The 16182-nt window shown below is 41.2% G+C and overlaps 2 protein-coding genes across 2 annotated transcripts in view; both read right to left on the minus strand.

Annotated features, from left to right (window-relative positions):
- The window catches only part of ntng2b (netrin g2b), a 75269-nt gene that overhangs the window by 10374 nt on the left and 48713 nt on the right, over positions 1–16182 (minus strand).
- LOC125906123 (uncharacterized) lies at positions 1344–4693 on the minus strand. Its single transcript, XM_049604550.1, has 4 exons — positions 3992–4693; positions 3105–3197; positions 1655–2593; positions 1344–1468 (listed from the first exon to the last, which is right to left on the minus strand). Exons 1-4 carry the CDS (start codon positions 4592–4594, stop codon positions 1442–1444), a joined length of 1662 nt encoding a protein of 553 aa, XP_049460507.1. The 5' UTR covers positions 4595–4693; the 3' UTR covers positions 1344–1441.

A 16182-nucleotide genomic window follows, 5' to 3' on the forward strand; every position in this document is an offset into this window, starting at 1 on the left:
AAGTGTGTTTTGGGGTCACATGACTCCATCTTTCCCACTCAGGTTTGTGGTGCACTACAAAGGAGCAACAACTTGCAAATCAATCTGTATTGATGCAGCACAGATTATCTCAGGCTGTATTACCAAACTAGAAAGAACAAGTATGGACAAGACAACAACATCCAATGATTCGTGAGAAACCTTTGCTAATATAGATCCTTTTCACATATAATGTTATTGACTTCAGAAATAAGGTAAGATGCTTATGAGTATTTAGAACATTAAATTGCAGTGTTTTTTTTTAAAGTGCCATCCAATCTTATTACTGCCTATAATCAGTTGATCAGACAAGACATCAAGAATTAAACATATTATTCAGATCGCAGAAACATTTAATTTTTAAAGAACATTTTCAATGTCAAATTCATCTTCCTATTGTAGTCTACCGATTTGTTTCCCACTTCATTCTTCTGTCTGCTTTTTATTTCTTGCCCTGCAGTGTCTGTCTTATTCTCATATGAAAAATATGGCACTTCAGTTGGTACCAAATTAAGATTTTTGCTTTATAGCGTATGTTGACTGACAGGCTATCATGTTGTTGGAGATAAATTTAGATACATCTGTTGTTTCCAATTTCCATTTTTTTTCCCGAATGTGAGCTGCCAAGTTAATCTGGTGGTGAAAGTTTCTACTATTACTACTACTATATTTACTGCACCACAAATATAATAATCTGTACCGCATATAGCTACTATAAATCTACAAGGACGTTGCAACCACTACAGTTATCTACAGTTTGCCTCAATCTCTGCAGTACATACCGTGGCCATGAGTCTCATGTACATGTCCTCCAAAATTATGGGAGACTGAAATGGTACAATTGTTACTGATATAACAAGCAAAAATTAGGTAAATCAAATTTTTATGAGAAGATTATCGCCACTGCACATAAAAGAGATACCTTCTCTTTCCTCTCCATGCCCAGATGAAAGTGATGTTTTGTGGCCATGAGCTTCATGTCCGTGTCCCTCAAAATTATGGGAGACTGTCACACCACAGTCATCATTGACATAACAAGCAAAACCATTACAAGAAAAAAAAAGATGTGCTCTTTTTCTATGCAATTTAAATAATTAAACATTCTCTATTTCTGTGTTTTGCTTGGTTCTCCTGTCCTTTTCTTTTCTTGCTCTTATCTTGAGTCTCAGAAAAAAAATATGTTGCTAATGTTGGTGCGAAATTTACTCCATGGGGTAAGTTTATGTTGTTGAACAGATACATGAATCTGTTTATATTTCTGCTTTTTATAATGTATCTAGCCCATGAGGAAAGTTTATCTGCTACATTTTTACTGCACTACAGGTAAACTACAGCATCTAACAAAAAGTGCTAATACTACATACAAAAGAGATACCTGCCCCGTGCCCAGATGAAGTTGCTGTTTTATGGCCATGGGCCTCATTCACGTGTCCTTCAGACTTGTGGGAGACTGAAACACCACAATAGTCATTTACATAACATCAAAAAACATAGAAAAACATCTGATTTTTAAGGGCCAAGTTGCCAAGTTTAACTTGTGGTTAAAGTTTATTGACTGCATATATCCATCTCTAAGGGTACACTACAGAATATAAAACTACAAGAACATTGCTACCACTACATATAAAAGAGATACCTTTTCCATGCCCAGATAAAGTTGCTTTGTGGCCATGAGTCTCTTGTACATGTCCATGAGTCGCATGTGCATGACCATGAGTCTCCTGAACGTGGCCATGATGAACTTGGCCATGAGTCTCTTGAGCGTGGCCATGAGTCTCTTGAGCATGGCCATGAGTCTCTTGTATGTGGCCATGATGAACGTGGCCATGAGTCTCTTGAATGTGGCCATGATGAGCTTGGCCATGAGTCTCTTGAATGTGGCCATGATGATCATGGCCATGAGTCTCTTGTACGTGACCATCAGTCTTTTGTACGTGGCCATGATGATCGTGGCCATGGGTCTCTTGTACATGGCCATGAGTCTCTTGAATGTGGCCATGATGATCGTGGCCATGGGTCTCTTGTACGTGACCATCAGTCTTTTGTACGTGGCCATGATGATCGTGGCCATGGGTCTCTTGTGCATGGCCATGAGTCTCTTGAATGTGGCCGTGATGGTCGTGGCCATGGGTCTCTTGTACACGGCCATGGGTCTCTTGAATGTGGCCTTGAGTCTCTCGAACATGGCTATGATGATCGTGGCCATGGGTCTCTTGAATATGGCCATGAGTCTCTTGAATGTGGTCATGATGGTTGTGGCCATGGGTCTCTTGGATGTGCCTATGAGTCTCTTGAACATGGCTATGATGATCATGGCCATGAGTCTCTTGTACGTGGCCATGAATCTCTTGAATGTGGCCATGATGATCATTGCCATGGGTCTCTTGTATGTGGCCATGATTGTCTTGTACATGGCTATGAGTCTTTTGAACATGGCCAAGGTGTATGTGGCCATGGGTCTCTTGTACATGTCCATGAGTCTCTTGAATGTGGCCATGAGTCCCTTGTGCGTGGCCATGAGTCTCTTTTGCATGACCATGAGACTCATGTATGTGCCCTTCAGCCTTGTGGGAGACTGACACACAACATTCATCATTCACATAGCAAGCACAAAGATTGATAAATTTATGCTGTCTAATTTTCTCATGATGAAAGTTTATATACTGCATATTAAAATCTCCACAGGTTAGTGTTCTCAAAAATATTGATTTATCAATCCATATTGATTATGAATATTTGAAATGGTTTCAGTACTCATTCTAAAGTATCAATACTCCAGTACCAGCTGTGTTTTCCAGCTCTCACTTGTTGTCAATGCATACTGTTGTCATTCTGCTGTTTTCTGCTACTGACCAAGAAAAGAACAGTTGCTCTTGTCATGTTATAGCCTTGTTATATTTATCTTTAACAAAAATTTAATTTTATGCCTACAATGTCAGTTTTATCCGTGTTATCAAAAATTGTATCAAATACCAGTATTTTTCAAGGTTTTGTTTCAAAGTTAGGAATTCCAGTATTGAGACAACACTGCTACAGGTTAACTCCAGTTAGCCACTGTTACCACTACAGTATATATAAGTATATACCTGTATGCTGCTCCCTTTTTTGCACATGCTCAGATGAGGTGGCTGTTTTGTGGCCATGAGTCTCATGCCCGTGTCCCTCAGATGTGTGGGAAACTGAAACACCACAGTTGTCATTAGAATAACAAACAAAAATCTAGATATGTTCTTTGTTGTTTCTTTTTTTCAAGGATCCATAAAGTTGCCAAGTTAACTCATGATGCACATTTGTCTCCTGCATATTTCCATGAATACACGTACGCGAGTATATATGAGAACATTGCTACTAGGAGTGTAATGATCCATTAATCTGGATCGATGTATCGATCAAATGATCAACAATCCATATCATCTTTAAGATACACCTTTATTTTGAAATTCCAATGGCACATTTGGGTCACTGAAAACAGTGCTAGCACCAGGCAGATAATGGCAAATACCCAAGAAAAAGACGCTACGGATAATTACTCTCCTTTTTGGGATAAGTCAACATTGTAGAAAGATTTTGGATTTTAGATAAAGATGAGTCCACAGATAAAACACATGCCATAAACAAACAATGCTGGTACAAGATAAAATACTCAGGAAACATGTCAAATCTGGCTGGGCATCTCACTCTGCTAACTTGTTGCTCTTTCTACTGCTACTTGCTAAGCTACTCTGTTTTATCAATGTTAGGCTGACAAATCAGGCATGCAGATTGAAATTCAACTGTGTTGTTCTGTCTGGAGATGCAGTGGCATAAACCAACAGTCAGTAAGAAAAAGTATCAATAATACATGCAATTTCTGAAGCTTTGAGTAGAGGAAAAGTCAGCTACCTGCTAGGCTAATTTATGCAATATAAAAAGCAAAGTTTCATTACTACAGGCAACCTATAGGAGATTTACTACTGCTACATGCAAAAAATACCTGTTGTCTCAGCTTTTCTTTCTTTATGCTCCTCCCTTTTCTCTCCGTGCACAGATGAAGTGGTTGTTTTGTGGCCATGAGTCTCTTGTACATGGCCATGGGTCTCACGTATGTGCCCATGAGTCTCTTGTATGTGGCCATGAGTCTCTTGTACATGGCCATGGGTCTCATGTACATGGCCGTGGGTCTCTTGTATGTGGCCATGGGTCTCATGTACATGGCCATGAGTCTCTTGTATGTGGCCATGGGTCTCTTGAACGTGGCCATGAGTCTCTTGTACATGGCCATGGGTCTCTTGAACGTGGCCATGAGTCTCTTGAACGTGGCCATGATTCTTTTGAGTGTGGCCATGAGTCTCTTGTACGTGGCCATGAGTCTCTTGAATGTGGCCATGATTCTTTTGAGTGTGGCCATGAGTCTCTTGTACGTGGCCATGAGTCTCTTGTACGTGACCATGAGTCTCTTGTACGTGGCCATGAGTCTCTTGAACGTGGCCATGATTCTTTTGAGTGTGGCCATGAGTCTCTTGTGCGTGGCCATGAATCTCTTGTACGTGGCCATGAGTCTCTTGTACATGGCCATGAGGTGCTTGTACATGGCCATGAGTCTCTTTTACGTGGCCATGATGAACAAGGCCATGAGTCTCTTGTGTGTGGTCATGAGTAACTTGTACATGGCCATAAGCCTTTTGTGAGTGGCCATGAGTCTCTTGAACATGGCCATGAGTCTCTTGTGCATGGCCATGAGCCTTTTGTGAGTGGCCATGAGTTTCTTGAACATGGCCATGAGCCTCCTGTGTGTCACCATGACCCTTTTGTGAGTGAGTATCAGGTGCATTGCCGTGACTCTCTTTTACGTGGCTGTGACTTTCTTGTACATGGCCGTGACTCTCTTGTACGTGGCCGTGACTCTCCTGTTTGTGGCCATGACTCTCTCTTAAGTGGCCGTGACCCTCTTGTACGTGGCCGTTGCTCCCTTTTACATGACCATGACCCTCTTGTACATGGCCATGACTCTCTTTTACGTGGCCGCGACTCTCTTGTATGTGGCCGTGACTCTCTTGTACGTGTCCCTCAGATGTGTGGAGAACTGAAACACCATAATTGGGATAGAAATAACAAGCAAAAAGATCTAAGGTTAATTTTATTCTTTGCAACCTAAACGACCAATAAACCATTATGTTTTTAAAACCCATCTCTCCCATCTTTTTCTTTTCTTCCAGTCACTCTATACCAAATTTAGATCCAGCTGTATAACATGGTTTCACTGATGTGAACATGTTACTGAAAAGACAAATTTAGATGCCTATCTGATGTTTTTAGTATCTAGTAAAAATGTTAACCACAGTAAAGGTTCAGCAAGTTAAGTTAGTAAGTATTTTATGCTCCTTTTCTCCATGTTTAGATGAGGTTGTTTTGTGACCAAGAGTCTCAGGTGCATGCCCCTCAGGCTTGTAGGACACAAAACATTTTTCATTACATAACAAGCATAAAGTTTAATAAATTTCTGCTGTTTTTAATTTTCAGGGCCCCATTTTTGTTGTGAGTCTCTAAGTATAACTCACGGTGGTGTGCTGCATATGTTAGCTACAACTACAGTACATATAAAAGAGATCATTGCTTTTCTTTCCTCTTCCTGCCTTTCCTCTCTGCGCTCAGATGAGCTTGTTGTTTTGTGGCTGTGAGTCTCATGTCCATGTTCCTCAGACATGTGGGGAGCTGACACACCAGAGCCTACCTTAACATTAACAAGCGGAAATTTTGACATATTTCTGTTGTTTCCTGTTTTCAGGGGCCCATTTTACACAGTGAGTTCCCAAGTTAAGCTTGTGAGGAAAGTTTATCTACTGCATATTTACTGCACCACAATAAACTACAGTATGTAAATCTTGGAGAACATTGTCTCCACTACATATAAAAGAGATAGCTTTTCTTTCAGCTTCTATTTCTTTATGCACCTCACGCTTGCTTTCCTCTCCGTGCCCAGGTGAGGTTGTTGTTTTGTGGCCATGAGTCTCATGTAGGTGTCCCTCAGACTTGTGGGAGACTAAAACACCACAACAGTCATAAAAATAACAAACAAAAATCTACATATATTTTCTTTCCAAATTTTTAAGGGCCCATGTTTTGTTGTGAGTTGCCAAGTTTAATTTTAGTCTGCTGCACATCTGCACAATGGGTGAACTACAGTATATAAATCTACATATGCTGCAGTAGATTTATATAATCTCCACCTCCTTTTCTCCCCATGCCCAGATGAGAGGGTGGTTTAGTGGCCATGAGTCTCATGCATGTGTCCCTCAGACTTGTGAGAGACTGAAACACCACAACCATAATTAACAGAAAAAGACACATTTCTAGAGATAGACAGAGATTTTGCTATAAGTCGCCAAGTTTAACTTGTTGTCAAAGTATTTCCACCACAACAATTAACTACTGTAGCCACAACCACTACAGTACCTCCAAAAGAATGCCGTACCTTCTCCATGCCCAGATGAGTTGGTTTTTTTGTGGCCATGAGTCTCATGTACGTGTTCCTCAGGATTGTGGGAGACTGAAACACCACAAAATAACAAGCAAAAATCTAGATGTATTTCCTGTTTACAATTATTTAGGGGGCCATGTTTTATGTGGGTTGCAAAGTTGAACTTGTAGTGAAAGTGTATCTGCTGCACTTCTACCGCTACAACTACAAGAACATTGCTACAACTACATAAGAAAAGAGATACCTTTCCTTTCAGCTTTTCTCTCCTCCCCGTGCCCAGCTGAGGTTGTTGTTTTATGTCCATGAGCCTCATGTTCCTCAGGCTCGTGGGGGACTGACACACCACAGTTGTCATTGACATAACAAGCAAAAGCATGCAGTGGCATAAATTTTCTATGCACTTTTCCCAGCAACGCACACTGAACAATAAATAAATTCTTTATCCATTTCTACTTCATCCTGTCAGTCAGATAAAAATATAACACCACTATTTGTGCCAAAATTATGATTTAGCTCTAATGTTTATATGAGTGACAGACTATCATGTCAGTGAAGAGATGAATTTAGATATGTTCCTGCTGTTTTCAGTTTTTAGGGTCCCAGTTTTCACTGTGAGCTGTCAAGTTTAACTCATAAAAAAGTTTATCTACTGCATATTTACTGCGCCCAAAAGTAAACTACAGTATATAAATCTACAAGAACATTGCCACTACTACATATGAAATAATAATACCTGTCTTTTCAGTTATTCTTTCTTTCTCCTCTGCCTTCCCTTCCTCCCCGTGCTCAGATAAGGATGTTGTTTTGTGGCCATGAGTCTCATGTACGTGCCCCTCAGACTTGTGGGAGACTGACACACCACGATTGTTATTGACAAAACAAGAACAGACATTGTATAAAGTGTTTTACATGCTCTTTCTGAAGCAGTCCAAACAATAAGAACTCTATAATTAGGCTGATACTGCACTGGGTAAAGATTACTGATATCTTCTGCCTTTCTCTCCCTTCCCTTCTTCCTCCGAGACCTTGTTTTCCTTTTCTCTCTCTTTCTCTCTCTGTCAGATAGTGGATTGCCCCATCAGGGGCCTCAGCCCTGGGCTTGGGAAAAAGCTGTGAGAATCAGAGAGGCTTGAGAAACTCCTTCATCACTACACTTTCACTCTGGGTGTGAAAGAAATGACATGCACTTCCTTTTATCTGAATGTCATGAAATCTTCTGGCTGGTTCTTGTTCTAACTCTCCGTATGTGCTTGTTTCTTTGTTCAGAGCGAACTCTGTTCTTATTTCTGTTACTGTATTTACCCTAATTTGAATATTCAGAGGATGCAATATACTGTATTGTATTACAGTAACATCTTCTCATGGATGTACCACCATATGTTGAGATTTAATGTTCTCTGTGGTGCACTCACACAAAATATCTCAAATCAATACTAGAGACAACCTCGCACACACATCCCATTTTTACTGCATTTTTAATTGTCTCTTGCTCAAGTTTTCCCTTTTTCTCTGTGTGTTCCACTTTCCCAGAGGGCTTTATGCCATTCCCAGGGTCCTTTGCTTCAAGTTTTTAGGGCTACAAATGAAAGAAGAGATGTGAAACTAGTTCAGTTTATGGATCAAGCCTCCTCTTCCTTTTACCTTTCCATTTACTGCAACACAGGCACAATTCAATAAATCAAAACACCACAGTCCTCACAGAGGTGATTAAGACTAAAAATACAAATAACCAATCACATGAAGCGACCACACCATGCACGTCATTGAGGGACTAATGATCACTAGACCACCAGGGAATACAATGCTTCATGCATCCATCTGTGTTTCCCCTTGAGGTGTTTTTGTACAGGCAATGTACGTCTTCAGTTCTTCTTCGGAGGGGGGGCATCCTGCAAGCATCCTGCTCCCCTGCGGAGCGTCCCCCTTCAGGCTGTCTCCCGCCCACTCTCTCCCCTTCATCCCTCCCCCTCCCTGGGGCTCCAGTGAGACAGGATGCCAGCAGCTGTTCTCACAGCACCCTGGACCATTTCACACAACTGGCATCATGCCATCATTACATCTCATCAAAGTAACCCCTGCCTACCTCTACTCATGTCCGAGTCTGGCCCCACTGGACCTACTCTCTAACGCATCTGTCACGGCTGCACACACACGTGCAAACAGTAAAAAAAAAAAAAAAAAAAGCTCTTGTGGGAAGCATGATTCTAAATCACAGTTGTTTCAAAAGGCTGATGTAGCACAGCAGTGAGCATAAATGCATTTAATCTCAGTAACCCATGCTGCCTTGGGGGTAGCAGTGATTCGAACAGTTCTTGGCATTAATCTCAATCAGCTCAGCCTGAACTGTCTCACATCAGACACTGGCAGCCAGAGCATTCGGAGTTCCCGCTTCCTCTACGCTGAGTGACAGAAGGGACCTCAAAGACCACGTGGTTGTTTTATTTATATCTTGACACTTCATATATTAATGCCCCCACCCCATGACATAGTATTTTGTAATCTACCGCAGTAAGCTGAGGTTAATGTTAAGGGGAATGTTTTGGGCTTAGTCCTGATTCTGTCTCGCCTGTTACCCTTTTCACATCTTTCCGTCACTCTGATCCAGTGGCTGATGCTCCACAATCCTCTGAATGATGCAAAGACAATGTCAACTGAACTCAGACTTTTTTGCAAAACTTCCACTGGCAGTGCTCATACTGCCTCTCACTCACTCACCCATGTTAACTAGATTTCACTGCCACTACCTAAATTGAATAACAATTGACATGCGATATGATGCTGGACAACACAGGATTATAAAAGCTTGTGTATACGAGCATGTTAGTGACTTTCACCTCCGGAAAATTGCCCATTTCAGAACGGTTCCACACCATAAAAATCACACCGGCTGGAAATGAAAATGATCTCCTAATTTTAAATTAGATTATTCTATTTTCTGGCAGCCTCTACTCTACTCTACTCTATATCTACTGTCATCTAGAGCTATGGGTGTGCCTTACCTCTGTTCTCACTATGCCTTGGCTCTGAGTGTTTTCCCTCAGTTTCATGTAGGCTTGTATGATGGTGAAGATGAGTGAGTACAGACTCTATTGTGATTGGATGGTGTTGATGATGATGATGATGATCAACGACCGTATGATGTGTGGACTCCTTTGGGACTGGGTGAGACAGATGTGAATGTTCAGGGATTGTCTCTGAAGGTGTGATCTCCTCTGGTGTCAGGGAAACTCGGTGCTCCTCTGATGGAGAGGATGCTGAAGGAGGGTGAACCTGTGCTGTAACAGGAAGTGTGTCAGATTCTCCCATGGGTACCATTGGAGGCTCAGACAAAGGCCTGGTGTGTAACACATTGTCTGTTAGTGGGGTTGAGCTGTCTGTAACTCGGGATTTTGCTGCTGGAACTCTCGTGTCTGTTCCATCAGTTGCATGAGGACGGAAAATGTAAATGCAGTGAGGAATGAGCAGGCTGAGACATTAGCATAAGAGATGCAGCCTCAGATTGTTTTTCCAAAGAAAGCCTAGCTTCCCTTTTTTCCTCTTCAAATGTGCACGTATACACACACACACACACACAAACATCCACGTTCACACACAGAGAAGTGAGAACACACAATGATAGTGTGATTTCACACTGCTGAGATAGGCTAAACTCAAAAGCTGTTCCACAACCCTTTTAGTGCTGGAAAATTGTGTTGTTTCTGCAAAACACAGTGACTGTTAAAGGTGTGACTATTGTTAATATGGTTGTAAAATAAAATCACACAGTGTTTGTCAAAGTGTATTACTCTGTTTTACACTTACAATGTTGTGTATGGATGTGTGCATATGTGTTTGCACACACTCAGTTTTGTCATATCCAAATCTGAGAGATGAAAAATAATGGAAGTGTTCATCTTTCACCTTCACAACAGCAATGACTTAATTACTGATCTATAAATATAGCACTGTACATTGCTGCAATATATCAACTACATAATATGAATATGTAAAAGTACTGGTATAAGTATCCCTGTTTAAACTGCTCTGATGTCCTGGCTAATCATCACACTATTTTCCACTAATGTGAATCTAAAGTAGTTTGGTGGCCACATTTTTCTTCAGAAGTTAGTTAATGACAGAAAATAGCATAATTGTGCTGCTAGATATTCAGACTTCAGGCTGCAATACCGATTTTTCATGCACTGCACAAAACAGTCTGTTGCGCCAATAATACATGTACAATGTACAGAGAATTTTGACATTTCAATTCAAAAATGCATGGATTACCAGAACCATCTGGGAAGCCATAAACACACACACTGCAGCCAACAACTATGTAAGAAGAGCAGTAAAGGAGGCAAAAATGGACTATGGGAAGAAAGCATAACTACAGTTCCAGGAGGGCAATCCCAGAAGCTTGTCAAGTGCGTGCTGATGCGTCTACAACAAGAGAGCTAAACAACGTTTTTGCTTGCTTTGAGGCCATAGGTGGCCAACTAGCAATAACAGATAAAAAAAGGTTAATGAATGGGTGGGTGCACCTTTCATACCTATCAACCCTGAGCATGATGTCAGGAGGGCTTTCAAGCGTGCGAACCTCAGGAAAGCAGCAAAACTAGAAGGTATCAGTGGCCGGGTCATTAAACAATGTGCTGCCCAACTAGCGCTGGTGTTCACAATGATATTTAACCAGGTCAGGCTCAGTCTGTCATACCCATGTGCTTCAAGAAGTCTACCATCATTCCTGTGCCTAAGAAAACAAAATCATCCTGCCTGTGGCACCAGTGGCACTCACTTCTGTAGCGATGGTTAAGGATTGCATCTGCTCCTCACTACCCAGCACATTGGACCCACTACAGTTTGCCTACCATCCCAACCAATCAACAGAAGAAACCATAGCACACATCCTACACACCACCCTGTCTCCCCTGGAAAAGAAAGGGAGCAATGTGAGATTGCTGTTCACTGACTACAGTCCAGCGTTTAACACCATAGTTCCCTCCAGGCTGGCCACAAGCTCAAGGAGCTGGGATTAAACACCTCAATATGCATGTGATCCTCGACTTCCCTGACAGGCAGACCCAAGGTGGTGAGAGTGGGTGGACACACTTCTGCCATCCTTATCCTTAACACTAGAGCACCCCAGGGCTGCGTTTTGAGTCCCCTGCTCTACTCCCTGGACACATACAACAAAGTAGCCAATTCTAACTCTAACACAGTCATCAAGTGTGCTGATGACACAACTATGGTGGGCCTGATCATGGATGATGGAGATGATGGTGGACATTGGGAAGAAGCAGGGAAAGAACTATATCCCCCTTGATATCAATGGCTCCTTGGTGGAGAGGGTGGACAGCTTCAAGTTCTTTGGTGCCCACGTCACTGAGAGCCTGACCTGGGCGCTGCATACTGACTCAGTGGTGAGAAAGGCAAGGCAGAGACTGTTTTATCTGAGATACCTGAGTAAATTCTGGGTATCCTCTCAAATACTAAGGAAAGTTCTCTTCCTGCATAATTAAGAGCATCCTGATGGAGAACAACACTTCCTGGTTTGGAAATAGGACTGAACAGGACTGCAAGTGCCCTGCAAAGACTGGTTCGTTCATTCAACTGAACATAGGCGCTGCTCTACTTTGCCACAAAGATGCTTACACCAGGCATCGTTATACACACTTTTTTTCTACATGATGTTGCTCAAACTGTTCTGTTCCCTGGAGGACAGTGGTTGTCCATCTTCAAGTATATATTTTGTATTTAAACTAGGCAGCTGGAAAGCAGAGATTGATAACACGTCAACCAGCACAGGAATGAGGGATCTGACAGGCTTTAATCTCGGGCTAGCAGGGATTTGTAAGATCTACATCATCAATAAAAGCAGGAGTTTACCTAACTTCAAACCATCATAGCTCGCTATTCTAATACAATCACACTACAATCATGACTAAATAGGACGCACAAGTCTCATACTACCTACTTTCTAAGTGCCTACCTTCACTTAGATGAGAATGATGAGAGTTTGAAGAGCTGAAATGGGAGTTTCCAACTCCAGAAATAGAGTTACTGGAGACAGTGGACTCTGTATGTAAAAGCAAAAGATAAAAAAAAAAAAAAAAATGGGGGCAAGGTCTTAGTGTCATTTTCAGCCATGCAACAGCGCCATCACTCTCTCACGCAATGCACCAACTATCTAATCTGATACATTACGTAATCCTGTGACATGTGCCTGTCTGTCTGTACAGATGGACTCACTAACTGTCCCATGACACTCTCTCTGGCACACACACACACACACACACACACACTTTAGCGAGTATACAGTGTGCAGTCTCTGCTCGGACACATTTTTAGGTGTCTTCTGCACAAATGCATTTGCATATAATGAGATCATTTGTCACTCGTATTAATGTAGCCTGAGAAATGATAACAATAATGTTTAATGCCACCTGTCAGTCTTAGCATTCTCATCATTTATTACGGGAGTGCTGGACATTGATTTAGCTCCACACTAATGAAGACATTGTGATTCAGGGCCAGTTAACGTTTTGCCAGAACACCTAATGGTGGCGGACGGAGTGACAGCATGGGTGTTATTAATATGTCACATGATTTTCCAGACATGATCTAATCTCTCTCAGTCTGAGGCCAAGTTCAATCTTTATAAAAATGCAAGGATTTCAGTAGACGAGGATGATGGACAAAGAGAATTGTGGTCGGGCGAGTGGTTGATCTAGTTGTGCATCCCCATTGCGTGTGAGGTTGCATACACTTCTCCATCTGCATGTGTCTGCTTGTACTTTATACAGGCTACGCTATAGCTCTGGTACGATGAAGTCATGTGGAGTCATGGTGGCTGGATAGGTAGAAGTATGACTGGGTTTTAGGATTTGGTTTGTCTGACCTCCCCTCCCCCTTCTCCAAACACCCATCTGTCCAGCAGACCAATGGGCTGTGGGCTCTGTGGATCAGATTTTCTTGCCAATACATCGCTAATCCTCATCTGAGCATGCTCAGTGACTGAACTGGGACAGGGACATGACAAAGGGTGCAACTGCTATGACATGCTGTCCAACCCATAAGTCCTGCTGTACTGTGTATAAGGATGCATTTGCTTCAGCAGCACAAACCACAGTCGAAATCTTATCATTGATATCCTGTAAAATCCCACAGTACAAAACCTAAACTGGGATGTGCATTTTCAGATTGCAGGGAAAAGTAATAATACTGAAAACATGATTTATATAACCGACTTTTATGTGGATGAAAATTTAAAAAATAAAATCCCAGGCAGCTTTTACACTTTTCGTTCAGTTCAGAGATAAAGTCAACATTTTCTGCACAAGTATTACAGTTATTAATATTAGAAAATAACCTACAAGCTGAGAGCCAGAGAAGATAACTGAGATTACAGCTGATATTATTCACTGATGTTGTTATGCGCTGTAGTTATAAATGTCACAGGACCTTTATCCACACACGGTACAATAAAACCTGTGTGTGGGTATGTGCGTCAGAGTGTGCATGTACAAACAGTAGTGGCGGCCGCTCTGTGAGAATGGAACCTAAGACCTCAGATCCCCGGGAGGAAAAGAAGGGGATGAAGATGATTTATGGTTTTCACTGAACTGCGCCATATGCCCGCCATAACTCTACAAGCAAGCGTGCGCACGCACACACACACACACACACACACACACACACACACACACACACACACACACAGGGTTTGCTCACATCAGGGTCAGGTTCAAACCAAATACACTTCTAAACCTGGGATAAAAAAAAAGGCAGGAATACACTATGATCTTCCTTTCTGGTGTCCCAGAAGTGTAACTGAATAGTTCTGTCTGAACTGTACTGTCTGTACTTTAAGTATGATATATTATAAATAACATGAATTAGTTGTATATATTTTTACACTCATAATTTAATAGAAAGTGATTTTAGGAATAAAATGTAGTTCATAGTTTTCAAAAAAGACACAGCTCATATCTGATTACATTTTAAATAGATGCATTGACGCTGCAATGATGATTCGATGAATCCCGAGCGACTGAAAATCAATCTGCAACGTATCTGATAATCGATTGTACAACAAGTATATTCAACCAGGCAACCTGATTGATCAGCTAGACATTTAGAACATGATCAAATCAACATGACAGCACACCCTCCTCATCAATAAAATATTACTCTGCCATTTCCATGTAACTTCCAGAGCTGAATCAAAAATCAGCAGGCTACAGTATTGTTACAATATGGATCGATTTGTTGTCAAGTTTGATTGAATCAATTTTCTTTATAAATATATCCCTTATGGTGCACTTTAGTAGTTTTGTGAAAATGTTTTTTAAAGGCTAAACGCCAACATATATTGATTTAAGCAGAATATTTTCTTAGATAACGTGTCTATTTTGGACGTTTATTGACTTTTGGACTTTACAGTGCTCTGGAGTTACTTTTTTGGTAATTTGTTGGATAACATCAGCTGTGTCAGTTTGTTGATGACACTGTGATATCTTAAAGTGTGGATGTGACGTTTGTGAAAGTAGTAGCTAGTAGTAACTCCATAGATTTGTTTTTTCAGTTACAACAAATTCGACTTAGCATGGCAGTTTTGTGTTTGTGTATGGTACATATTCAGTTTGGGAAATCCTATGTTCTTTACAAACCATTAATGTCAGTATTAGTTCTGTCCAATGGTTGATTGAATATATTTGGGCTTTGGACTGTTGGTCAGACAAAACAAAACCTTATGATGGGCATTTTTCACTGTTTCTACAAAATAAACTGTAGATTAATTGGCAGTAAAAACAGTAGTTAGTTGCTGCTCTATTATGGAGGTTAAATAAAGCTCAAATGATCACAATATGACTGTAAACAACATGCGTTGTGTCTATATGTGATTTTCTGTGTCCTTCACAGCGGGGCTTTACAAAGCTTACAAAAGACTGTAACGCTATTCTAAGTTGCAGCTTCTGTCAGCCCCTCCTAATTCACAGCTAATCAGTGAATTCTTTGACTTCCCTACTGATGTCAGCCAAACAACAAAAGTGCTGTGCTGTTCAACAAACGCTCTTAATGGATTTCCTTCAGACAAAAAAGAAAAGTCTGACGACATCACAGCGATGCCGAAATCCCTTCGCCTCCCACGTCCTAAGTGCTTTTCTGTTGGAACATGAGAGGTCTGCTGCCTACCAAGATGGCAGGTTTAAATTTAGCATGAGGGCGAGCCGGGCTTTGAGGTCCACTTTACTGTACATTCAGGCGGCTGACAGAATCTGTTCACATCCATCCTGCGCTGCTTAAAATCAGTCAGTCAGAACAAATAAAGTCTAAATGTCCATACAGTTTGATGCCCTCGCTCTCAAGACGGGACAATCCACGTCTGACATTAACGTCATCTGAGATATATACAACCAGGGAAACAGTCGATGTAAGTTGCAGGATGAATTATGGATGATATATACTCAGACACAAACACACCACTTTTCAGCATCTATAAGCAAAGTCATAGGCACACATCTTTGCTTTGTCACAAGCGTATAAGTCTACAATATCATCGGACCAGCTGTGGACCAAGTACTTAGAGACTTTACTCAAGTAATAGTAACAATACTGCACTGTAAAAATACACCAGTACAAGTAAAAAATGTAGTAAAAGTAAATGAATACTGTCACCAAAATCGCAGAATGGCCCCTTTTGTAGTGTTTTGATAGTATATATTTGG

The sequence above is a fragment of the Epinephelus fuscoguttatus genome, linkage group LG18, assembly GCF_011397635.1.
Source record: "Epinephelus fuscoguttatus linkage group LG18, E.fuscoguttatus.final_Chr_v1".
Lineage (NCBI taxonomy): Eukaryota > Metazoa > Chordata > Actinopteri > Perciformes > Serranidae > Epinephelus > Epinephelus fuscoguttatus.

Bases quoted from the DNA above. Each gene is read 5' to 3' on its own strand.
- LOC125906123 (XM_049604550.1), bottom strand. From the start codon at position 4,594: ATGGCCATGTACAAGCACCTCATGGCCATGTACAAGAGACTCATGGCC. The intron at 3,198-3,991 runs GTATTTTTTGCA...GTGGTGTTTCAG, and splicing joins AAGAAAAGCTGAGACAACAG to TTTCCCACACATCTGAGGGA. The intron at 1,469-1,654 runs GTATCTCTTTTA...GTGGTGTTTCAG, and splicing joins TTTATCTGGGCATGGAAAAG to TCTCCCACAAGTCTGAAGGA.